This window comes from Dendrobates tinctorius, unplaced genomic scaffold (genome assembly GCF_039654945.1).
Source record: "Dendrobates tinctorius isolate UK_male_01 unplaced genomic scaffold, ASM3965494v1 ptg000011l, whole genome shotgun sequence".
In the NCBI taxonomy this organism is placed as follows: domain Eukaryota; kingdom Metazoa; phylum Chordata; class Amphibia; order Anura; family Dendrobatidae; genus Dendrobates; species Dendrobates tinctorius.
Window position 1 is genome coordinate 76,869,810 of NW_027361679.1, and position 27,219 is coordinate 76,897,028.

General features: G+C 46.7%; 1 protein-coding gene across 1 annotated transcript in view; it reads left to right on the forward strand.

Moving 5' to 3' along the window:
* Positions 1 to 598: 598 nt before the first annotated feature.
* LOC141048086 (calcyphosin-like protein) overlaps positions 599 to 27,219 on the forward strand; it is a 43,967-nt gene continuing 17,346 nt past the window's right edge. Inside the window, exons 1-2 of the mRNA XM_073543472.1 lie at positions 599 to 728; positions 19,239 to 19,399. Of these exons, the coding sequence (XP_073399573.1) occupies positions 19,263 to 19,399 (137 nt within the window). The 5' untranslated portion in view covers positions 599 to 728; positions 19,239 to 19,262. The remainder of the gene's footprint in view (positions 729 to 19,238; positions 19,400 to 27,219) is intronic.

The window sequence follows — 27,219 nt, forward strand, 5'->3', positions numbered from 1 at the left end:
CTGTTTCTCGGATAATTATTCAACTGAAAATCATGAATTGTACTTTGTCTTAATAGGTCTTCTCTTGTATGTATACTTATGGTAAGTCTCTTGGTTAATATTTTATAAAATGTTGGCTCTACTTCTGTACTTACTTCTTGCCTAGTAAGAAGCGCGACAAATTCTCTTATTTATTCCATATCATATTATATGGCACCTCATGCTGTGTGAAGAAATGTGGGAGCCATCATAGTCATAGCCGTCATATAGTACAGTTGTGGCATGCAGATTTTAACTACTGGTAAAACCACAGTACTTCAAAATTATGGTCGCAGGCAAAATGTATATGTGAGGGGTTGTGGGGTACATCATGCTGTGTGGAGTCCATCATACAGTGTGGAAAGGCTTGTGGCCCCCCACAAAACTTGCAGTCTCTCATGTGGCATCTTGGGATAATGAATTTCACACCCCTTGTGTTATCTTATAAATAGAGGGGGTTATACACATTAGGTACCTATCACACAACGAAGAAGAATATTCTTCAGTAGGAGGCCTGGGTTGTCCTTTGGGTTGTTTGCTGAAGCATAATGACGCAGGAGTATGCTGATGTTACTACGGAAACAGGGTATATACTTCTCTACAGCTACAGAATTAATGAGCTGTAACTACTGACTTTGGCCCGATCTGTATCCGACAAGTACCCCAGCTCTCATACAGGCAGTGTCAGCAGAGGCAACAAGCAATTACAGGTAAGATTGCTATATGGCTAGCCGTCCTGTTAATTGGTACTTTTTTCATTTGTGGAAAAATGTTTTGCTTATTAAAAAATTGGCAAAGAAAACAAAGGGTGCCATTCACATTTCATGCCTGTGCACAACTTAGTTAAACACATTATTATTACTATTATTATTACAATTATTATGCTGTGGATAGTTTAGTGATAATGTAAGTTTTCTTATATTTCATCTTACATACAGTAGCTATGTATATAAATATGCAGTTTCTATCTTGTATAATGGGGGCCACTTTCTGCATCATGTGATAATTAGATGTAGGATTAATAATTTAGGATCCCGAACATGTATTCCTGACTATTAAATTAAGAAATAAACACATAGTGAGGAAAATGATCCATCAAAAGACAACATCTACAAGAAGTTTGTATGCTCTCCCCGTGTTTGCGTGGGTTTCCTCCGGGTTCTCCGGTTTCCTCCCACACTCTAAAGATACTGATAGGGAATTTAGATTGTGAGCCCCATCAGGGACAGTGGTGATGATATCTGTAAAGTGCCATGGAATATGATAGCGCTACTGTATATAAGCAAAGCATAATAAATAACTCTTACAGCATAAAAACGTTACAGATTTTGGCCCACAAGTGGAGCTTAATAGATCAAACACAGGCGCCTATTTTTAGTACAAAAATTAAAGGGAAACTGTCAGCAGGATTGTGATCAGTAACCTACAGACAGTGTCAGGTCGGCCCTGTTAGGCTGGTGTCACACTAGTGTTGAATACGGACGAGTGCTATGCGATAAAACTTTGCATAGCACTCGGACCACTGTTAATCTATGGGGCAGCTCCCATCACCGTTTTTTTTTCTCGGGCGTATTCAGCATGCCAGTGAAATTGCAGCATGCTGCGATTGGCACCGAGACTCGGCCGAGTCTCATCTCACTTGCACCCATATAAGTCTATGGGTGCGAGTGACACAGCGCACATCACTCGGATATTATCCGAGTGCTGTGCGAAATACGCTGACTCCGGCAATGGAGGAGATGGAGAAATTCATTTCTCCATCTCCTCCGCAGCGGTGCTCCGATCCTCTCTGTGTGAGAGGCTTGGAGCACAGGCGCATTACCCTCGGCTCCCGCTCGCAGCAGAGCAGGAGCTAAGGGTCATTAGCATCGGATGCCATAAACTAGTGTGACCCCGGCCTTATACTGATTAAAATGATACCTGCGTTGATGAAATCCGTTTTGTGGCTGCTGTTTAATCTTTATTTGTAGTGTTTGATTAATGAGATTCTCATACTCTGGGGCGGCCTGTGGGGAGGGGTCTTTATGTGGTGCTCTGATTAGGGTGTGCACACGCTGCAGATTCTGCTGCGGATCCGCAGCAGATTTGGCCCTGCGGGTCCGCAGCAGATTCTTCTGCATTGTACAGTACCTTTATTTCCTATGGAAAAGAAAAAACGCAGCGCACATTGGTTTTGCTGCGGGTTACAATCCACAACATGTCAATTCTTTGTGCGGATTTCGCTGAGGTTTCACACCTATCAATTATGAGGTGTGAAACCGCAGGGCAAAACTGCAGGCTAATCTGCAGGTAAACCTGTTTATTTTTCATCAAAATCCGCACAACCTGAAAAACTATGTGTGCACTTACCCTTAGAGTGCAGGTCAGTGAGGGATCAGTGACATGTCATAAGCCCATACAGATGCATATATCGGTCAAGCGAGCCCACAGTGGCTAACGGTAACACAGGTCACAGTCTTGTACGAGCCCAACGTGGCTCGGCAGGTGTTTACTGGCCCAGTCAGGGTGCAAGTGTCTGTCCTGTCACCGGTCACTCTTATGTGGCACATGTGTAGTACTCATGGTCACGGAGCGTTCTGTGCCTTGCTCTCTGGCACTCACGGGACTCACACTGTACGTCTCTTTCTCTCTGGTCTCCGCTGTTGGTGGCGGGCGACGACAGGCACTGGCTTGCACGCTGCTGGTGCTCCCAGCACTCCTCTCTGTGGCTGCTCCAGCTCAGCTCTGCTCTGTGTGTACGGCTCTGTACGGCTCTGCTCTGAATTGCTGCTGGGTACACTGCTTCCCTCACCGCAGCAGTCCCTGTACTTCTGCTCAACTGCAGCACAGCCTGTCGCAGCACCGGTACTCCATGTCAGGATGAGGAGCGGAGCGCACTGCTCACCCCACTGCGTGCTGCTCTGACCTGGCGCCAAACTCTCTTTTGCGCACTTTTCCTTCTTATACTCCTGGGGGTGTGCGCTCTTTCTAGGTTCTCCCCGCCCCCTCCTATCAGGAGGAAGCTCCGTCTCTCTCCCCCTCCCCTCCTGCAGCAGGGGAAGGTTCTCCTCACTCAGGCTTCCCCCGGGAACAGAGGACGCATCCTTCATAGTTCTGGTCCCGGTATGCAGGTACCCTCGGTTCGGTCTATCTCCTTACAATCACATGAATGTGATATCTTAGATGGTCCTTCTGCTCTAGTGTTCAGTGATCTGCTGTATCAGGACTTGCAGCATGATGATTCTGCAGGTCCCTTTCAGCATTAGTGATGTACAATTTCAGCTTCATCTACTGCCCTGCTCAGATAGATCAGTATTAGGCAGAAAGAGAGAGTCACTTAATAGTTCCCTCAGTGATCAAGAAGTATGCTCCTCTCAATCACAGAGAACTTCAAGATACCCACACTTTTTAGCAAGATTTTTCCTTGCTAAAAAGTGTGTCTTATAGGAAAACAAATACGATATATATATTAATAAATGTTGGCACTCAGCAAAGCCTCATAAATTAAATCTTAAAAGCAAAAAAAGATTAATAGTAATTGGCCACCAAATGTTTGGTTGATCACATTTTCAGGCACTTGTCAATTATAGGTTTTAAATCAAACTTTCAACCCAAAAATGTTTTTATTCAACTACCAATAAAATAGTGGAAAATACACAATGGGTGGAATTCTACATGACGAGAATTTTTTAAATCAGTTTAGCTGCTGGCTATGTTACATGGTGTTTGATAAATCTGGCCCATTTTTAGATTTAGCCCTTCTATCTAGAGCTATTTTCCACTTTTTATACTAACCCCCTTACTGGAGGGAAAATTGCAACTTTTAAAGGGAATCTATCACCAGGTTTTGGCTAGCCAATCTGTGAGCATCATGATGTAAGGGCAGAGACTCTGATTCCAATTATGTATCACTTGCTTGGCTGCTTGCCACAGTTTTGATAAAATCACTGTTTTATCTGCTGTAGAGCTACCAGTTCTCTGAATGCTGAGCCCACACCATTGATTTCACAGCTTTCTATGTACACTGTGTATAGGCAGAAAGCTACCAATCAGTGGTGTGGATGGGGTTATACAGAGCTCATGAATATGGAAGACTGCATCTCAGCAGATTTACTAGTCCTCTAGTGCAGGGTTCCCCAACTCCAGTCCTCAAGGCCCACCAACAGATCATGTTTTCAGGATTTCCTTTGTATTGCACAGGTGAAGCAATTATCACCTGAGCAATACTAAGGAAATCCTGAAAACACGATCTGTTGGTGGGCCTTGAGGACTGGAGTTGGGGAACCCTGCTCTAGTGATACTCTCCTGCTAATAAACAGTGATTTTATCAAAATCAGACCAGTAAGTGACACAACAACGGAATCAGGGTCTCTACATTATGCTGCATTTCGATTAGGTGGCATTGATATGAGATTTTCTTTAAGAAGTTGCAAATCATAAATCTGGCCTGCAGATTATTTGCATAGTTCACCTTATCCATTTTCCACCTAGTTTTCATAAGTGGCAAGAGTGGCACAACATAGCAAAAATGGCAAATTTCTTTACAGAAAGGTGCAAAACAAGTCATTAATTTTAGACACAATAAAACTGGCGCAAAAGTCATGATAAATTCCTTTCCCCCATTATCTTTTCCCCAGTATGTCAAGCTTTGTTCTAATTAACCCCTTCATGACAGGGCCATTTCCCATTTGTTTGCTTTTTCATTTTTGTTTTTTCCTCCCATTCTCCATCCATATGAAGGCTTATTTTTTGTGGGATGAGTTGTACTTTTGAATGAGACCATTTATTTTACCCTATCGAGTACTGGAAAATGGGGAAAAAATTTCCAAGTGCGGTGAAATGGCAAAAAAAGTGCAATTCCACAACTGTTTTTTGTTTTATTTACATTGTTCACTATATGGTAAAACTGATCTGGCAATATGATTCTCCAGGTCAGTATGAGTACGCAGATACCAAAAGGTATAGTTTTTTGTATTTAAGTGGTGAAAAAGTCAGACATTTACATGAAATTTTTTTTTTGCCTTACCTTTTTCCGAAACCTGTAAAGTTTAAATTTTGGGGGATCTGGGGCAGGGTGAGGGCTTATTTTTTGCGCACTGAGCTGACCTTTTTACTGATACCATTTGATCTCCTCCTATTGCATTTTATTTAAATTTTACAGAGGCTAAAAAAGCGTAATTGCGTAATTCGAGCACATTGATTTTCTTTCTTGTTACGCTGTTTACCGATCCGACTAATTTATTTATATTTTAATAGATCTGACATTTTTGAATGCAGTGATACCAAATATATGAATTTTTTTGTTTGTTTGTTTGTTTTAGTTTCAATGAGGCAAAAGGAGGGTGATTTGAACTGTTTGTTTTTTCTATTTTTTTCAGATTTTTAAAAACTTTTTTAAGTATTTACTTTACTTAATAGGCCCCTTAGGGGACTTAAAGCTGTGATCGTCCAATTGCTTGTGCTCTACATAGCAGGGCTTTAGCACTGTCATTGATTGGCAGCGGGACTTAACTGGGTAACAGCCGTGAGTGGAGCGTCGCTTCAACCGTGGCTGTTAAAGGCACTGTCATGTCGGACGCTGTTCACACCACAGCGTCCGGCAGGCAGAGGTAGTTCCACCTCCAGCCACTATAGCCTCAGTGGCGCCGGCTTGATCTTCAGGCTCTCGGGGGTTAATCCTGCTGGAGACCAGGTTGGAAGGTTAGTCACGCCCACGGTCTTTAAATAGTCATACTGGCATATGGGCGTCGCCGATTATAGCTTGTGTTTTCATACCAAGTGGTTCCGGTCTGGAGTGGAGGTGTTGCAGAGAGAGAGATTCGTATCTGGTGTCGTATGATCCGTCGTTATCCTTTCTCCTTCCCATATTTGTGTTTAGTTGTGCCCTGTTCACATTACTGTATGTTCCTGTGTGTGTGCGGCGCAGTGCAGTTTAAGTTCTCCCTGTCTGTCTTTATTTGTGTGGGAGCTTTGGTGGTGTGTCTCCTCACTGGGTGGAGGGTGGAGGGTTAAGTGCAGGGCTGAGCAGGAGATAAGGAAAGGTCGGAGGCTCAGGCATTTGCACCTTCAGCAAAAACCCTGGGTTGAGGGTCAGACAGGGTTTTCCCTAGTTATAGGGACATCACAGGGCCCCGGGAATTACAGCCTTAGTTGAACTAAGCCCCCGTGACATTATAATCGGCCCACATTTTTTCAGGAGTCCATGGATCCATTAGATTCCTTAACCCGCCAGTTGGCGGCGCTGTCCTTACAGGTCTCCGAGTTGAAAGGGGCAGTTCAGCAGCAGGGCCTGGTAGTAGCAAAGGTGCAAACGGCATCTGCAGGTATCGGTGCAGAGCCGAAGTTTCCGCTGCCAGAACGATTTTCAGGCGATCGCAGCAAATTTGTCATATTTCGGGAGGCCTGCAAATTATACTTCCGCATGCGGCCAATATCCTCAGGTAATGAGGCCCAGCGAGTAGGGCTGGTGTTGTCATTACTGAGTGGTGACCCCCAAGCATGGGCATTTTCCTTACCAGCTGACTCTGCTACATTTCATTCGGTCGATAATGTTTTTTCTGCCCTCGGGCTCATTTACGATGACCCTGACCGACTGGCTCTAGCGGAATCTAAAATCCGCGCCCTCCGCCAGGGGGAGCGCTTGGCAGAGGACTATTGTTCGGAATTTCGCCGCTGGGCTGTAGACACACAGTGGAATGACCCAGCACTGCGGAGCCAGTTTATTCATGGGGTATCAGGGAGGGTGAAACAAGCCCTCCTGATGTATGAGACTCCGGCATCATTGGAGTCTGCCATGAGTTTGGTGATACGTATTGATCGCCGTTTTCGTCAGGGGGCACAGGAGACGCTACCTCTGGGGGAAAGCAGAGGTGCAGGTGTGGTTGAAGTAGATGAGTCCCCTGAACCTATGCAGATTGCTGGCGTGGCACAGGTTCAGCCTTGCGCTCCGGGATTCCGGAAGCCCGGAGCATGTTTCTACTGTGGTAAAAGAGGTCATTATGTTAACGTTTGCCCGGTACTACCTAAGAGGGTCACACCGGCGGAAAACTGTTAAGCTCAGAGGGTATGGAGGAGACCCAACTGAGCGTATGCATATCCTCCATGATGGTATCTCAATGTATGCTCCCTGCCAAGGTTATTATCGCGGGCAGAGAGCTACCTATATCAGTGTTTGTGGATAGCGGTTCCGCCACCAATCTCATAGATGAGGAGTTTGCACACACCGCCGGGTTTAAGATCGAAAAACTTCCTCACCCCATACAGGTGGTGACCATTAATGCTGTTCCCCTCCCTCAAGGGGAGATTACTGAGTTTGTGGCAGAGGTGAAGCTCCACATTGGGGTCCTACATTCTGAGTCGGTTACATGTAGGGTCCTCCATAATCTCCCAGCTCAAATGGTCCTGGGTTTTCCATGGCTGTCCAGGCACAACCCGGTAATTGATTGGAAAACTCAGGACATAGTACAATGGAGTGGTTTCTGCCAAGACAATTGCTTGGCCACATGTGTGTCCGCCGTGACGCCCAGCCTGCCGGAGGCTTTGCAGGATTTCGCGGATGTTTTCTCTGAGAAGGGTTGCTCAGAACTGCCTCCACATAGAGCCTATGACTGTGCGATTAGGTTAAAACCCGGGGCCAAATTACCTAAGGCCAGGATGTTTAATATTTCTGGTCCAGAGAGACAAGCTCTGAAAGACTACATCGCGGAGAGTCTGAGCAAAGGACACATCCGGCCTTCGTCCTCGCCTGTAGCCGCGGGGTTTTTCTTCATTAAGAAGAAAGATGGGGGGTTACGCCCGTGTCTGGATTTCCGAGAGCTAAACCAGATTACTATCCGTGATCCCTACCCAATGCCGTTGATCCCGGATTTGTTCAACCAGGTAGCGGGGGCGAAATGGTTTTCCAAGCTGGACCTCAGGGGGGCGTATAACCTCATAAGGGTCCATCAGGGGGATGAGTGGAAGACGGCGTTTAACACTCCTGAGGGTCATTTTGAGAGTCTGGTTATGCCGTTTGGGTTGACCACCGCGCCTGCCATTTTCCAACATTTTATTAATGATGTATTTGCTCATGTCCTGGGGAGATTTGTGATTGTATACCTGGATGATATCCTCATTTATTCTAGCGATCGGGACACTCATTTGGAGCATGTTAGGCAGGTGTTACAGTTGCTCCGGGAGAACCAGCTCTATGCTAAGCTGGAAAAATGTTTATTTTTTGTCCAGGAATTGCCCTTTTTGGGATATATTGTGTCCGCAGCCGGTTTTAAAATGGACACCGCTAAGGTGCAAGCGGTGCTGCAGTGGGAGAGGCCGGAGAGTCTGAAAGCACTCCAGCGGTTCCTTGGGTTTGCTAATTATTATAGGAAATTTATAAAACATTTTTCAACTGTCTCCAAACCGCTCACGGACATGACAAAAAAGGGTGCCGATCTGGCGAACTGGCCTGAGGTGGCTATACGTGCATTTGAGCGTCTGAAGAATAGTTTTGCTTCAGCCCCCATTCTGGTGCAACCAGACGTGTCTAAACCTTTTGTGGTAGAGGTTGATGCGTCGGAAGTGGGAGTGGGGGCAGTACTGTCTCAAGGCTCGTCCTTGAGCGAGATGCATCCATGCGCCTACTTCTCCAAGAAGCTGTCGCCGGCCGAACGGAATTATGATATCGGCAACAGGGAGTTGTTGGCCATCAAACTGGCTTTTGAGGAATGGCGACACTTCTTGGAGGGGGCGGCTCACCAGGTCACAGTCATCACTGACCATAAGAATCTGCTCTATCTGGAGTCGGCCTAGCGTCTGTCTCCTAGGCAGGCTCGCCTGGCATTGTTTTTTACTCGTTTCAATTTTCTTGTGACGTACCGTCCCGGGGCTAAAAACACCAAGGCAGATGCCTTGTCTAGGTGTTTTCCGGGGGGAGAACCTCGGGAAGAGCCGGTACCCATCCTCCAGAAAGGGGTAGTGGTCTCGGCTCTCACGACGGAGGTAGAGGCGGAGATCGCCGAGGCCCAAGAGGAGGTACCACCAGGTCTTCCCGCCAACAAATCATTTGTACCCCTGCATCTTCGGCTTAAGGTGTTGAAGGAACACCACGATTCGGTACTGGCTGGTCATCCAGGGGTGAAGGGCACCTTAGAGCTGGTATCGCGTCGTTTCTGGTGGCCCAAAATCCGGCAGGACGTGGTCTCGTACGTGGCAGCTTGCATCACGTGCGCTAGGGCTGTCACCCCGAACCCGTCCTGCTGGCACGCTACAGCCTCTGGGGGTACCCAATAGGCCATGGACAGAAATCTCCATGGATTTTATCACTGACTTGCCAGCCTCGGCAGGGAACACGGTCATCCTGGTGGTGGTTGACCGTTTTTCAAAGATGGCGCATTTTGTGGCGTTGTCTTCTTTGCCCAATGCTAAGACGTTGGCTCAGGTATTTGTGAAGGAGGTGGTCAGACTCCACGGAGTTCCGTCTGACATAGTATCTGATAGGGGTACGCAATTTGTGGCGAGGTTTTGGAAAGCTTTTTGCTCAAGGTTGGGGATCAAGTTGTCACATTCATCGGCGTTTCATCCACAGTCTAATGGACAAACTGAGCGCATGAACCAAAATCTAGAACAGTATTTACGATGCTTTGTGTCCGACAACCAGGAGGAGTGGTCTACTTTCCTTCCTCTGGCCGAATTTGCGTTAAATAATCACCGCCAAGAGTCATCAGGAGAGTCTCCATTCTTTTGTGTGTACGGTCAACATCCTCAGTTTTGTACCTTACGTCAGGGTGACTCCGGGGGTGTCCCGGAGGAGGATCGGCTAGGAGCCCAATTGTCATCAGTCTGGAGGCGGGTGAAATAGCGTTTGTTGAGCATGAGTGCCAGGTACAAACGGGTGGCTGACAGTAGACGCGTGCCAGGTCCGGACCTGTGTGTGGGTGAATGGGTGTGGTTAGCTACGAAGAACATAAAACTCAAAATTCCATCTTTAAAACTGGGTCCAAGGTTTATTGGGCCTTTTAGGATTTCTGCCATCATTAACCCAGTGGCTTATCGGTTGGAACTTCCTGCGGTGTACAAAATACATAACGTTTTTCACAGGGCTTTATTGAAAAAGATGATAGGCTTGGTGGACACGACGCCGATGCGACCTCCAGTCATGGTGGACGGCGATTTAGAGTTCGAGGTCGCCAAGGTAGTGGACTCTCGAGTAGTACGCCGTACTCTTCAGTATTTGGTGCACTGGCGGGGGTATGGTCCGGAGGAGAGGTCTTGGGTTCCAGCCTCAGACATACATGCGGATCGGCTGGTCAGTTCTTTTCACCGTCGTCATCCGGACAAGCCGGGTCCTATGAGTCTTGAGGGCCCTGGGGTCCCTCGTAGAAGACGGGGTACTGTCATGTCGGACGCTGTTCACACCACAGCGTCCGGCAGGCAGAGGTAGTTCCACCTCCAGCCACTATAGCCTCAGTGGCGCCGGCTTGATCTTCAGGCTCTCGGGGGTTAATCCTGCTGGAGACCAGGTTGGAAGGTTAGTCACGCCCACGGTCTTTAAATAGTCATACTGGCATATGGGCGTCGCCGATTATAGCTTGTGTTTTCATACCAAGTGGTTCCGGTCTGGAGTGGAGGTGTTGCAGAGAGAGAGATTCGTATCTGGTGTCGTATGATCCGTCGTTATCCTTTCTCCTTCCCATATTTGTGTTTAGTTGTGCCCTGTTCACATTACTGTATGTTCCTGTGTGTGTGCGGCGCAGTGCAGTTTAAGTTCTCCCTGTCTGTCTTTATTTGTGTGGGAGCTTTGGTGGTGTGTCTCCTCACTGGGTGGAGGGTGGAGGGTTAAGTGCAGGGCTGAGCAGGAGATAAGGAAAGGTCGGAGGCTCAGGCATTTGCACCTTCAGCAAAAACCCTGGGTTGAGGGTCAGACAGGGTTTTCCCTAGTTATAGGGACATCACAGGGGCCCCGGGAATTACAGCCTTAGTTGAACTAAGCCCCCGTGATAGGCACATGATGACCGGTTAAATCAGCCATCATGTGTGATGAAAAATGTGGGCTTGGTGTATGAGCCAGCTTCAAAGTCAGGGACACGACATACAACGTAAATATACATCATATGCCATGAAGGGGTTAAGTGTGTTTTGCTGTATGGTCAATATTTCCCTTTCTGGTGCATTTTCCCTTTTTCACTGTATATTATACTATGGTATCTATTTATAAAGGATGGAGAATGTTGGCGTTAATTGAGCAGCAGTAATTACACTGCATTGTAAATTGTGTATTTTATTTCTGGTGTCTGATCCCTACATTCCTAGATGTAAACAAATATCAGCAAGGGAACTCACAGGAGAGGAAAAAATCCTGAGGGATCATTACAATAGCAACAGAAGCTAAGAAACCATGAAAAGCTGAGTCACTGAACTAATATATACACCCTCCAGAGGAAAAGAAGAATATAATCAAGATTGCTGCAAAATGTAGTTGATGTTTTTCACTCTTAGGGGTTTTCCAGATATATGATACTAGCTATGAACCCATTCTACGCCAGGGTGGCGGGCATTTTTATTGGTATATGGTCTCCCATCATGGTATGCCCTCCCCCCTCCTATCCTGGAATGTATGGTACCCTCACCCCCCAATCCTGGTATGCATGGTCCTCTCAACCCCCAATCCTGGTATGCATGGTACCCTCACCCCCCAATCCTTGTATGCATGGTGCCATCACCCCCCAATCCTGGTATGCATGGTGCCCTCACCCCCCAATCCTGGTATGCATGGTCCCCTCACCCACCTATCCTGGTATGCATGGTCCTCTCACCCCCCAATCCTGGAATGCATGGTCCCCTCACCCCCTATCCTGGTATGCATGGTCCTATCACCCCCCAATCCTGGTATGCATGGCACCCCCTCATCCCTATCATGGTATGCATGGCACTCCCTCATCCCTATCATGGTATACATGGTGCCCTCACCCCCCAATCCTGGTATGCATGGTCCTCTCACCCCCCAATCCTGGAATGCATGGTCCTCTCACCCCCTTTCCTGGTATGCATGGTCCTCTCACCCTCCTATCCTGGTATGCATGGTCCTATCATCCCCCAATCCTGGTATGCACGGTCCTCTCACCCCCCCAATCCTGGTATGCACTGCCCTCTCACCCCCCTATCCTGGTATGCATGGTCCCCTCACCCCCCCTATCCTGGTATGCATGGTCTTCTCACCCCCCAATCCTGATATGCATGGTCCCCTCACCCCCCTATCCTGGTATGCATGGTCCTCTCACCCTCCTATCCTGGTATGCATGGCCCTCTCACCCCCCTATCCTAATATGCATGGTCCCCTCACCCCCCTTTCCTGGTATGCAGGGTCCCCTCACCCCAATACTGGTATGCATGGTCCCCTCACCCCTCTTTCGTGGTATGCATGGTCCCCTCACCCCCCTTTTGTGGTATGCATGGTCCCCTCAACCCCAAATCCTGATATGAATGGTCCCCCTCACCCCTATTAAACTGCACACATTAAAAAAATAAACATTTATACTCACCTTTCTTCCCTGTGTCCAGCACTGTCCTGTTCTGGGCGTGTTGTGGTGCCAGACTCGGTGCCTGCGCAGTCCTCACATTCCGCCGCCATGTTCTTGAAGACACACTGCAGTGTGTCTTCAAGAAAATGACGGCGGTAAGCACGGACTGCGCAGGCGCTGATTCCGGCGCTACAACACGCCCACTCCAGACATCACCTGAAGACGCAAGACCCCACCGACAACAGCAACACCGGGTTCTTAAGGTGTTGCTCAGATCGCGGTATGCGTTCAGTGCTTATGCAATTCCGCGATCTCCTGGGGGATGTGTCACGCTGGATCCAGACAGCGCAGGCGCATCGCGCTTGTGCAATCTATAAAGGCTTCAGACAGAGTGAAGCTCTCCCGGTTATATTATAGATTACTTGATGACCTATTCTAAGGATAGGTCCTCAATATCAGTTCAGTGGGGGTCCGACAACTGGTACTACCACTGATTAGTTCTAGTGGTGCATGCATGCAAAGAGATAAGAGACAAGTGTTTCATGGAGCAGGTGGGAAAGATGTAACATGAATACTACTACCTGGACAGAAAGTGAATTCTTCTTGCCCAAAATAAAATTTAAAGGGGTATTCACATCCATCTCCAAGATCCTATCACAATATGTAGTGGGTGTAATACAAAAAAATATACACCTTCAATTAGAAATGTCATTTATAAAAAACACTGCACTCAGTGTGGATGGAAGGAGGTGCACAAGTCGCGTATCCAGCCAACTAACAAAGTAGTACAAAAACTTGGCACTCAAAAGAAAAATTGATTTGACAGTTCCTTTAATGTAAAAGGCATCCAGTTAAATATACTTCTTTTACTTCTTTAAACGTTTTCGGTCATACAATTGGCCTTCATCAGAAACAGAATTTTTTCTCCAAATGGTCTGTCCTGCCCAGGGAGACAGAGTCTCTCATACCAGCAGCACATGCGTCCAGCCACAGACCAAGCGCTATTCCTCTGCACCCTCAGTGCTTCTGCTGAACAGCGCGTTCACTCTCCCTGTGACACACTTGCCTCCCTGGACAGGACAGACCATTTGGAGAATCACAGCACCCAGTTGTGGACATTCATGCCTGTCACAAACAATACAGGATAGTTTCCTGAATATATTACAGTACAAATTTCTGGACACCCACACCAATCATTGGATCTACCGGTCCCTGTATAACCCAAGGTGTCAAACCCGTGGGTCTGGTGATTTCCTACATGAATGGTGTCCTTTCATCCTCAGTAGCTGCTGCTTCCTAGACATCTGTTTCTCCACATTATTAATAAATATACCCAGTACTGAATAGTGCCTACTTATGACAGCGTTTTTTTAATAATAATATATGGAATTTTCCATTACAGTTCCTCTCAGTTAAAACCAACTGTGAAAAAATTCTGTTTCTGATGAAGGCCAATTGTATGACCGAAAACGTTTAAAGAAGTAAAAGAAGTATATTTAACTGGATGCCTTTTACAATGAAGGAACTGTCAAATCAATTTTTCTTTTGAGTGCCAAGTTTTTGTACTAGAAATGTCATTTAGTTCTTCTGATTCGCTATGTCGCTTACCCCATGTTCAGGGTATTGTAGTAGCTTAGATATCATTGGTTATGACCACTAATAACTAGCTGTCATTATATGAATGGTTGTAACCAATGCCCTATGCACAGGGTAAGCGCAATAGCAAATAAGAAGAACCTATACTACATTTCTCATTGGAGATATTTGCTATTATTACATGTACTACATATTGGGATAGGATCTTGTAGATGGGAATACCCCTTTAATACAAAAAAAAAAAAAACATTTATACTTTCAGGTTTTTACAGAATTATCAACGTGCTCTCAATGAGTAATATACTATGTGACATTTAAAAGCCAGACAGAAACTGATTGATAACTAGGCTGATGGCTCAAGTACCTGATTTGGGTTTTTATAATGTAATGCAAGTACAAATCTTTTCCATGCTATTGCCATCATGTAACAAGGGTGAACTGTTGTGCTGTGATGGAGTCTGGAAAGGCTTAAAGGGAATCTGTCACCTATTTTTTGGTCCGGCGCAACCCATCTTCTAGCAATACCATCCTCTTCTTTGCTTCCTGTCGCGGCTCTGGCGCAGGCGTACTGCGCTGCCCTGTTGAAGGCAGAGCAGAGTACTGCAGTGCGCAGGTGCCCGGAAAGGTCAGAGAATTCCGGCGCCTGCGCACTGCAGTACTCTGCTCTGCCCACAACAGGGCAAATCAGTACGCCAGCGCCGGAGCCGCTATGGGAAGCAAAGAAGAGGACGTCATTGCTAGAAGATGGGAGGCGCCGGACCTGGACCGCGACACCCATCGGACCCGGACTGGACCGCCCCCCAGTAAGTATAATATAACTCATTTTTCTTACCTTTCAAGTTACATCGGGGGCTTATCTACAGCATTACAGAATGCTTTAGATAAGCCCCTGATGGCGGTGGCATCTTATATGCCAAAAAATAGGTGACAGATTCCCTTTAAAGGAGTTATCTAATCTTCTTTCTTCAGGATCACATCGCTGCCCTGCTTCGAGACTTCTTGCTTCCAGGGGGTGGTGCACTCCTGGAGAATGACAGTTTTGGACCACTGGATTGGTCACACCACTGGTCTGGACTGTAAGCAAAGAAGACAGCACAAAAAGCTGGATAGAAATAACATGATATTTGAGATACTCATAAATAAATGCTCCAACTCATTATGGGGACAATGCAGGACGCACTGCAAAACTATAAATGTAAACCAGGGGATACTGTGTACCATTCCTCTGCTGTCTTTTCATGTGTCACTGTTTTTAAGCCACATTTGTTTACTACCTGGTTTTTCAAATAAAGATTTGTGATTTTTTAACCACAATACACTTTGGACTTTTGGCATTGTTTTTTCTTTTGGTTTATATGGTCTGGACTGTGTGCTCTAGGGTGCTGCCATAAGAAGCCGCTTTGTCTCCGCAGCATTGTAGGAGACATGAAACTTTATCTCGTGACACACTCACAAGCAGTCTGTGATACAGATTGCCACTGTGATCCGAAAATGTTATTTTTATTTTAATAGCATGGGATAAGCAAAGTTAGCACTAAAGCGATCCAGCCAGCTTCAGAGCTGCTCTAGCAAGCTGTATAGCAAACAGCGTGGCCGGTACCTAAGAAATCAGCCATGTTTACAGTGGCGACCAATAACCTAGGCAATGAGCAGTAAACTAGAACATTAAGAATTCCTCCATGCTCTAATTGGTCAGGGCTCATAGCAAGTCAGTAATTCTGCTACATACAGGCGATCTGATCATCGCCTGTATGTAGCAGAGCCGATCAGGTTATGGCAGCTTCTAATCTCCCATGGAGACTATTGAAGCATGCCAAAAGTTAAAAAAAAAATGTTTTTAAAAATATAAAAAATAATAAAAGTTTAAATCACCCCCCTTTTGCCCCATTCAAAATAAAACAATTGAAAAAATCAAACATACATATATTTGGCATCGCCACGTTCAGAATCACCCGATCTGTCAATAAAAAAAAGGATTAACCTGATTGGTAAACGGCGTAGCGAGAAGAAAAAGTCAAAACGCCAGAATTACGTTTTTTTGGTCGACAAGACATTGCATTAAAATTCAATAACAGGTGATCAAAAGGTTGTATCTGCATCAAAATAGTATAATTAAAGAGAATCTGTACCTTATTTTTCACCTATCAGCTGCTGGCACCACCATCAGGGGCTTATCTACAGCATTCTGTATTGCTGTAGATAAGTCCCCGATGTAACTTGAAAGATAAGAAAAAAGAGTTAGATTATACTCACCCTGGCGTTCGGTCTGGTCTGATGGGTGTCGCTGTCCCGTCCTGCGCCTCCCATCTTCATACGATGATGTCCTCCTCCTTGCTTCTCCCACAGCTCCTGTACAGGCCTACTTTATGTGCCCTGTTGAGGGCAGAGTAAAGTACTGTAGTACGCAGGCACCGGGAAAGGTCAGAGAGGTCCCGCACCTGCGCACTGCAGTGCTTTACTCTGCCCTCAACAGGGCACATAAAGTATGCCTGCGCAGGAGCTGAGGGAGAAGCAAGGAGGAGGACATGATCGTATGAAGATGGGAGGCGCCGGACCAGACCACGATACCCACCGCACTCGACTCCACTTTCCGGTGAGTATAATCTAACGTGTTTTTCTCATCTTTCAGGTTTCATCGGGGGCTTATCTACAGCATTAAAGAATGCTGTAGATAAGCCCCTGATGTCTGTGCCGGCAGCTGATAGGCGAAAAATAGGTGACAGATTTCCTTTAAAAATGTCAGTTTGGCGCACAAAAAATAAGCCCTCATCCAACCCAAGATCACGAAAAATGGAGACGCTACGGTCTCAGAAAATGTTTGGAATTTTTTTCACACTTAGATAAAAAGAACCTAGACATGTTTGGTGTCAATAAACTCGTAATGACCTGGAGAATCATATTGGCAGGTAAGATTTAACATTTAGTGAACATATTAAAAAAGCAAAGCAAAAAACAACTGTGGGATTGCACATTTTTTGCAATTTCACCGCACTTGGAATTTTTTTCCTGTTTTCCAGTACACGATATGTTAAAACCAATGATGTTTTTCAAATGTACAACTTGTCCCGAAGAAAAAAGCAAGCCCTCAGATGACCATATTGACAGAAAAATAAAAAAGTTGTGGCTCTGGGCAGAAGGGGAGGAAAAAACGAAAACGCAAAAACGAAAATACCTCCAGTCATGAAGGAGTTAAATCATGGGTGGACACTGACAGCTTGGGACCCCTGTGCAAGAAATGTGTCTGGGCCCCCCTCCGTTTATGGTGACAAAGTTACACACATATATGTGGCGCCCCTGAGGGTTCAGTCGCCACAGAGGTACTGCACCTCCTCCTGAGGTGTGGTGCCCCACCATTCAGGTAAGGTGGAGACACCTGACCACACTCCAACACCTGCATCCCACACAACATAGTAGTGTAGCAAAGCATCTTTGGTGGCTCCCTGCTTGGAACACGAAGAGTGCTGGGAGGTGGGTGGAGCTTAGTCTGCATCACAAGATTGGGAAGAGTTTAGGATTGAGTCAGTCAGTCTGACTCAGTCTGACGGGGTCAGAAGGAGAGAGAAGATCCCCAAGAGGGATGGACTAGGGAAGTGCTGCAGCGGACCTCAGTGACCTGGGTCTGCTGGCACAGGAATGAGACATAGATGGAAAGCCTGAGGTTGTATGGATACTAATGGTCCTGCAGCAGACACCGGAGGAATAGAAGTAGTCTCCACTTTATTCCCACACAAGACTTGAGGGCAAAACAGCAACCTGAGTGAGCCGGGACTTAGTAGCAAGGAGTCCCCGAAGCAAGCTCCAGCTGTCTGCCGTACAAGTAGAGTTCATAGGAACATCTGACAGGAGGAACTCCAGTGTAACTCAGTACTGAGAGAACTTCACTATAGGCGCAAAAGGGAGACGTTCAGAAAAGACACATATGTTGGCGGAGTGTTGGAAAGGAGTACTTCATCTTGCCTGGAAGTTGACTGAGCTTCTGACCCGGAGGACACGGCACGGATGTGGGCACCTGTACCTGCAACAGACTGTGAGTAAAGCTTTGGAACTACATGCCCTGGTGTCCTCCGCTTATTCCTGCGCCAACACCCTCAGCACTGCTACATCTCTGTGCCTGACACTGCACCATCTACGTCTCTCCCCTATCTCTTCACCTACACTGCCCTGGGACTACTGCCCTACCTGTGGATGGCCACAACATCATTGCTGCACCACACCATCTGTCCCAGAGGATCTGCTCGCAGTGTCGGCTTAACACCTTTCTTGCCAAACACCACAGGTGGCGTCACAAATCATTCAATGAACATTTCTGCTATTTACAATGGGCGCCCAGGGCCACGGATCGGGTCATAGCTGCCGTGACAACAACCCCGCTCGTGGAGATCTGCGGACCCGGTTCCGAGTACCCCGCCGCCCTGGGTGTGAGGGCGGCCCGTGTATATATATATATATATATATATATATATATATATATATATATATATATATATATATATAGCCACACACACATACATGTGTATATATATTACATAGTCTCCTTTATTATGTATATTGCCGTCTCCTATTACACAGTGCCCTCTCTTGTTATGTACAGTACCGTTCACTTCCATATTGGATTATATAGAGCCCTGTTTTTTATTACATACCATCCTGTCTTGTTAGATGTATAATGCAATGATGGCTGATGGAGCATGGGAAATCTTATCTGCTGGAGTAGATGATGGTAGGGTAGGGTAGGGTATGTTCCCACGTTCAGGAAGTGCTGCGGGTTTGACGCTGCGTATTTATACAGCATCAAATCGGCAGTGGCCAGATGTTACAGCATAGTGGATGAGATTTGTAGAAATCCCATGTCCACTGTGCATCCACAGTTGCCTGCGGCTCAGTGGCGGAGACTGACATGCGCGGCGCATCTTTCACATCCACAGCACATCAATTTCTCTTGCGGAGACCCCGGAGACCCTAGTCTCCTCATCAGAAATGAATGTATTGGATGTTCATTGTTCAATGAAGACATGCATATTTACCTGTGTGAACAGAACGCAGCATTTTGGACACAGCGAACGCTGCTACTTTCTGATCTTGGGCACATAGCTTTAGGATTCATCACACTGGCAGAATGCCATTAAACACATTGTCTTTTTCATATTAAAGGTTCAACTATTCTAACTGAACATCATGGCTGCAGTATCCCAATTAGAGCGAGACATGATATCTAAAGCTCGGCGTCAGATTCCCCAGTGTCAGGACCCTGTAGAGAGGCTGAGGCTGCAGTGCCTGGCAAGAGGGGCATCTGGAATAAAAGGTCTTGGCAGGTAAGCTCACAAAATGCTAGCTCCTATTCTGTCTATGCTTTATTTAGTCATATCTGATAATAAAGAGTCATAGCAAAAAATATATTTGTTTATTGGTTAATATCCAATGGCCAAGCTATATAATCTACAAAAGGTAGCAATCACACCCCATTACTGGTGCTTGAGGGAACCCAAAGTCTCCTTGTCCACATAACTATAAACAGGTATTAAAAATGGGAGTCCTTAAGTTTTAGGGTATGCCAATTTCATAGTATGTTTCACCTAACTTATTAGTTATATTCTGCTTGCTAAAGTTATGTGTTCTGTTAATGATTGAAATGGTGATTTATTATCTATTGTAATGGGGTAATGTAATACATACAATATGCAGCTGTTTATGGCTGTACATGTAAGGCTATGCGCCCTGTGATTTAGTAACCACTATGTCCGCTAGGGGGCGCTGTGTGGAGGTTCCAAGGGAGAGGATGAGTGGCAGAATCCTGAAGGACGGTTGTGTATCTCAAAGGAGGTGGCTTTGAGATGGAGACTTAGTTATGCGTATTGATCAGCAATGGTATTGCTGAGGTGTTATTTCAAGGTATAAGGGAGAAGTCTCTAGGTAACTTGGGAGTTAGGCGGGCCAGTTAACTACAAACCCACCCAGGGGTGTGTCTGAAAACGCCTGTATGAGGTCATTGTCATGTGACCCGGTGGGCGTGGCTATAGACCATATAATGTGGCCAGGGTAGGTCACATGGGAGGAATGCTGGGACCTGGATGGTCCAGTGTGGAAGGTCCTGCAGAGATGGAACTTCCTGCCTGACAGCACGTGTGAAGTGGCTGTGAGCAATGGCGATGTGTGCCTGAGAGTTCCCTGGAGGGAATGAACGTGTGCGGAATGCTGAAGCCGCATGAGGAACCCTGACTTGGGTGAGACCGTTGTGAGGCTAAGAGAGCCTGCGTACTGGATATTGGTAACCAGAGTGAAGCATTATAATGGATGCTATGATGGTAATGCTGTTAAGTGAACTTTCTGTTGCTGCTGTGGTTTATGAGGCGTGAATAAATCACAAGGACTGTATGATTTGTTGGAAAATCCTGTGACGGAACTGGTTTTTTGTTCACTGCAAGCGAGAATCCCCTAAGTAAATGACAGCGCTACCTCACATTTGGTGGGCTATGGGCAATGTTGTAGCCTTGTTGCTGGGAGCAACGGAAGAGGACTGCAAAGTTTTGGTTGCTAAGGGCAACGGTTTCCAAAGGCGTATGTTGCAGTGCTGGCAACGCTGAGCCAGGAAGGCTGACGAGGAAGCCACTGCCCGGCTGTGGTTCTGGAACCGTAGGGCGGCCGTTTCCTCAGGAGAAAGAGACTGGTGTTTACTAGGATACCTCTGCTGTAGAGGGGTCCGAGAACCTTCGCCGCCAGCAGGTGACGGTCATGAAAACCATGTTGTACTGACCGGGGTCAGTGAGCAAGAGACTGGTGATTGCTATAGGGTGCCTCTGCGGATAAGAGGTACCCGAGAACCTGTGTGGCCAACACAGGCAACGGACTGGTGTTCGTCTGGTACTGACCTGGGTCAGTGGGAAAGACTGTGTTCCTGGAGGGTTCAGTGAGCAAGGTCCTGGTGGGTCAGTGTTGGGAAGATCCCTGGAGCACGTGGTATGACCTTGGACCTGGTGAGGCGTAAGTGTTAGGCAGTCTCAGGCCGAGATGGATGTCCTGAATAGCACCCGCTAAGCCCCTGGACCTGGTGAGGCCGGTGTGTTGGGAAATCCAGGAAAGAGGGTTGGATCCCTGAATATCACCCGGTGTGCCCTGTGTGTTGGACGGTCTCAGGCGGAGACGGTACGTCCTGAATAGCACACAGAAAGGACACGTGAGTTTTTTTAGTTTTTTTGTGTGGTGTTTTTCTTTTCTTCTATTCTCAACTCAGCCGGCGGTGGCTCAGTGGGAGTCAAGAAGGTGACAAGCGGCTTGATGTGGCTCAGTGGGGTCACGAAGGTGACAAGCGGCTTCCGGTAACTCGGCGGGGTTACGAAGGTGACAAGCGGCTTCCGGTGGATCAGCGGGTCCACGAAGATGGCGCAGCAGGAGCTGCAGTGACTCCAGCTGCTGTGTGTGTGAACAGCAGCCGGTGGTGTTGGTGATCGGTGACAGCAGGAGCTGTGGTGGTGCCAACAAGGACTTGTGTGGTATCGTTAAGACAAACGGTGTTGTGTGAACTGTGGTCTGAGAAGACCGGTTTAACGGACATGGGGAGATCCCGAAAGGGGGTGGAGTCCCAGAAGGGGCGGTGACCCAAAGTGGGGTGGTAACCCAAAAAGGGGTGGAGTCCCGGAAGGGGGCGGCAACCCAAAGTGGGGTGGTGGTCCAGAAAGGGGCCAAGTTTGAAGGAATGACAGCACTGGGTGACTCAGTGGGTATGTCTGGAGTACCGCAGTGTATGTGTATGTCATTTCCAGAATGTGGGATATTCTTTCCGAATGATGATGGGCCGCAAGTGTGTACCGTGATGCTACACCGGGAAAGGATATCGGGACGGTTGGACTCAAAGAGTCGGGTGACTCTGGTAGGAACTCCTCTCACTCTCTGTCTGACTGAGAAAATGGTCCAGGTTCGCTGTGCACATGGGGTCACAGTGAACTATGCAGTAGACAGAGTAATGTTTGAGGAGTATGGAGGCCATGAGTACCAAGGTGGCAGTATACCACCAGATTTAGTTTTTGCCTTGGAGTGGGGCCGGGATTTGGTCAGGTTTGATGACCTATGCCAGGAAGATAGAGACGTGTCTACTGTAGGGCTAGCAGACACTGAGATGCTGACGCCTCCTAACGTGGACAGGCCAGACGTAGGGGCGACTGGAGAAAGAATGATGTCGGACGAACTTACAGACCGGACGTCACCTGAAGGGTACAACGGTGTGAGTGAGAAGGGTGTGAGAAACAAAAAGAGTGGAGCTGACACACGGACAGAGAGTGTCCTGGGGTTCACCATACGGTGTGGTGTGACTGTGACGTGTTGCCAGTAGCCTCCACGAGGACAGAGTCTAGTGCTGTGCTGACTGAAACTCATGACAGGACTGATGGTAACCTGGTCGAGAAGATAACGGGAGTAGAGACACAGTCAGAGGGTAACTGGGGGGTTCACTCGGCTGACGGGACTAACCCAGGGGTACCCTTAGACGATATGATTAAAGAAGTAATGGTGCAACACATACTGGCCAAAAGAGAACTAGAGCAGGAGATACAGTTAATAAAAGAGACCGTGAAGGAACAGCTCGAACGAGAAAGTGTGATGAGACAAACGGCCGAGCACAGAGTGGAGGAGCTTGAGAAAGAAGTCGTTAAGCTCAGAGGTCACCTGTCAACGTGGCACAGCGTAAACAACACCTTAAGAGAGGATGTGGTAGGGCTTGAGAAAAAAGTCTTGGAGCTCAGTGGTCACCTGTCAATGTGGCAAAATGTGAACAAGACCCTTAGGGAAGAAATATAAGAACTCAGAGGAGTAGTTAAAAGTCTTCTGCAGGAGAAATTGGACGAAGACTTACCGCGGGTGAGCGTAAGTGATAACAGGACAGAACGGCCAGTAGCCCGCATGGCAAAGGGTCATGAAGTGATCAAATCGTGTGAAGTTGAGGAGTTAAGAGCGGAAGAAGACAGTCACCCGGTCGGGTCAATGGCAGTGAGGGAAGTGTCCGTGGTAAAGCTAGAGCCTTCGGTCCAGGAAGAGAGCAAGACCACAACCTTCCAGTTGGTGATTGATGTACCAGAAGACATGCAAGAAGCCTGTGCGGAGGAAGGTGTGCATGAGGCTTTCAAAGAAGCAGTCAAAGCGTGTAAGGTGCGCTGGGCACCTGAGACTCGGCAGTTGGTGGTAGTATCGGATAGAGAAGATACATCAAACCGAGTAGCTGTCCTGAAAGAGATGCATCTACAGTGTCTCCACACCAAACAGCGGGTCATGCAGAGTAATGTGAAGGCTGCTCGGCGCCTAGAATTAGCAATGGAGGCTATGGATCAGCTGGGTTTGCGGAAAGATGTGGTGCCGGTACCCAAAGCTCTGATTGGGAGAATCATTGGAAGATCCGGGAAGGTAATGCAAGACCTTGTGAATATCTCCGGTGGGGTGAGAGTGAGGATCCCTCCTGATGATGAAGACCAAGTATCCAGTGAAGTGGGTAGGATTCCCATCCTAGTGGTTGGCTCCGGGGAGAGCCTGCTATTGGAGTATCGAGTGAGGTACCTGCAAGAAATTGAGCAGTTGAGGCAGGACCGCCGGCGAATTAATAAAGAAGTACGGAATACCAGATGGTGGCCGCCTGCAACCCAACAAGATGTAAGGACCTGAAGAGTGCCACCAAGAGGTGACAGGGCAGATGGCCGAAGAATGTCAGCAAGTGGTAGTTCGACTGGCAGGATGACGTTGAGAGACCGTGGTTCCTGTGAGACCCTGAATGAATCAGACTCAGGCCAGACAGTGGGCCTGATTAGGACTGATGACCGTACCAACCGGGGGAGCTGGTCGGGGAACGGAACAAACAGAGAGGAAGGTGGTGACTGTTCCGTGTCTGATGACGCACTGTAACTGGAGGGTCAAAGAGCAGGACCGATATTCTGACCGCTGGGGATGGGGGAGGCTGTATGACAGGTGGAAAAGGTTCTCTCGACCTGTAGGGCAAGGTGTGATGAGTGCCCGGTCTCGAGAGCCTGATGTAATGTTGTGTGTTCAACCCCACAAGTTTGAACAGAGGGGCGAGGTATGTGGTGTAGTAACCACTATGTCCGCTAGGGGGCGCTGTGTGGAGGTTCCAAGGGAGAGGATGAGTGACAGAATCCTGAAGGATGATTGTGTATCTCAAAGGGGGTGGCTTTGAAATGGAGACTTAGTTATGCGTATTGATCAGCAATGGTATTGCTGAGGTGTTATTACAAGGTATAAGGGAGAAGTCTCTAGGTATCTTGGGAGTTGGGCGGGCCAGTTACCTACAAACCCACCCAGGGGTGTGTCTGAAAACTCCTGTATTAAAAAGCTATGTGAGTGTGTGAAGGACCTGTGATGAGGTCATAGTCACGTGACCCGGTGCGCGTGGCTATAGACCATATAAGGTGGCCAGGGTAGGTCACATGGGAGGAATGCTGGGACCTGGTTGGTCCAGTGTGGAAGGTCCTGCAGAGATGGAACTTCCTGCCTGACAGCACGTGGAAGTGGCTGTGAGCAATGGCGATGTGTGCCTGAGAGTTCCCTGGAGGGAATGAACGTGTGCGGAATGCTGAAGCCACATGAGGAACCCTGACTTGGGTGAGACCGTTGTGAGGCTAAGAGAGCCTGCGTACTGGATATTGGTAACCAGAGTGAAGCATTAGAATGGACGCTATGCTGGTAATGCTGTTAAGTGAACTTTCTGTTGCTGCTGTGGTTTATGAGGCGTCAATAAACCACAAGGACTGTGCCGGAACTGTTTTTTTGTTCGCTGCAAGCGAGAATCCCCTAAGTAAATGACAGCCCTACCTCACAGCCCACAATCTGGAAGCAGCAGCGCTTTGGATGCAATGTGTGTGCGTCCAAAACGCTGCATTCTGTTGACAGCAGGTGAATCCGTATCTGTACACTGCCCCATGCGGATTTACCTCATTCAGTATATTTCTATTGAGAAATTGACATGCTGGGGTGTTGTAGCTGTGTTTGCTGTGACCCAAAGTCAGATATGCGGGATTACCTGTGAGGCTAAATTAAAGGCTATATGGCTGGGTAATATAGGCTGTAAGGCTGGGTAATATAAAAACAAAATCTAGAACAGAGAGATAAAACATTAACCCTTCTATATCAATTTCCCACCTTTTGTAAATAGTATACTCTTCTGCCACAGGTTAATTGGTGTTCACTAATGTTGAGCATTCCGATACTGCAAATATCGGGTATCGGCCGATATTCGCTGTATCGGAATTCCGATACCGAGTACCGATATTTTTTCAATATCGGAATCGGAAATTCCCATAATGCAATGAGCCACTGTTGTGGCTCTGATTGGCTGCCGAAATGACGTCATCATGATGCGCGGTGTGTGCGCATCATGATGCGCCGTCAGTTTGGGCCTTCCGGGGGGTCTGTGCCGACTGCCCGGGGGTATGTACCGGCCTGCCGGGGGTCTGTGCCGACTGCCCGGGGGTATGTACCGGCCTGCCGGGGGTCTGTGCCCACTGCCCGGTGGTCTGCGCCGACCTGCCGGTGGTCTGTGCCGACCTGCCGGTGGTCTGTGGCGACTGCCCGGGGGTCTGTGCAGGATCGTCCGATGGGACTACAAGTCCCATCGGGCGATGCCTGCTACCATGACAGTGATTGACACATTAGCCAATGATGGGACAGTAGTAGTCCCATCATCCGGCTAATGTGTTGAATGTAAAAAAAAAAAAACATACTACATACATGCTACATACATACTACATATATACTATATGCATGCAACATGCATACTACATATATACTACATGCATGCAACATACATGCAACATGCATACTACATATATACTACATGCATGCAACATATATACCACATGCATGCAACATGCATACTACATATATACCACATGCATGCAACATACATATATACTACATGCAACATACATACTACATATATACCACATATATACTACATGCATGCAACATACATATATACTACATGCAACGTGCATACTACATGCATGCAACATACATACATACTACATATATACCACATGCATGCAACATGCATACTACATATATACCACATATATACTACATGCATGCAACATACATATATACTACATATACACTACATGCAAACTACATATATACCACATGCATGCAACATGCATACTACATATATACCACATGCATGCAACATGCATACTACATATATACCACATGCATGCAACATGCATACTACATATATACCACATATATACTACATGCGTGCAACATACATATATACTACATGCATACTACATATATATTACATGCATGCAACATACATACATACTACATATATACCACATGCATGCAACATGCATACTACATATATACTACATGACATGCAACATACATATATACTACATACATGCAACATACACACATACTACATATATACCACATGCATGCAACATACATACTACATAAATACCACATGCATACTACATATATACCACATATATACTACATACATGCAACATACATACTACATATATACCACATGCATGCAACATGCATACTACATATATACCACATATATACTACATGCATGCAACATACATATATACTACATGCAACATGCATACTACATATATACTGCATGCATGCAACATACTACATATATACCACATGCATGCAACATGCATACTACATATATACTACATGCATGCAACATGCATACTACATATATACTACATGCTTGCAACAAACATACTACATATATACCACACGCATGCAACATGCATACTACATATATACCACATGCATGCAACATGCATACTACATATATACCACATATACTACATGCATGCAACATACATATACACTCCATATATACTACATGCAACATGCATAATACATATATACCACATGCATGCAACATACATACATACTACATATATACCACATGCATGCATACTACATATATGCATGCATGTAATATATATGTGGTATATATGTAGTATGCATGTTGCATGCATGTGGTATATATGTATTATGCATGTTGCATGTAGTATATATGTATGTTGCATGCATGTAGTATATATGTGGTATATATGTAGTATGCATGTTGCATGCATGTGGTATATATGTAGTATGCATGTTGCATGCATGT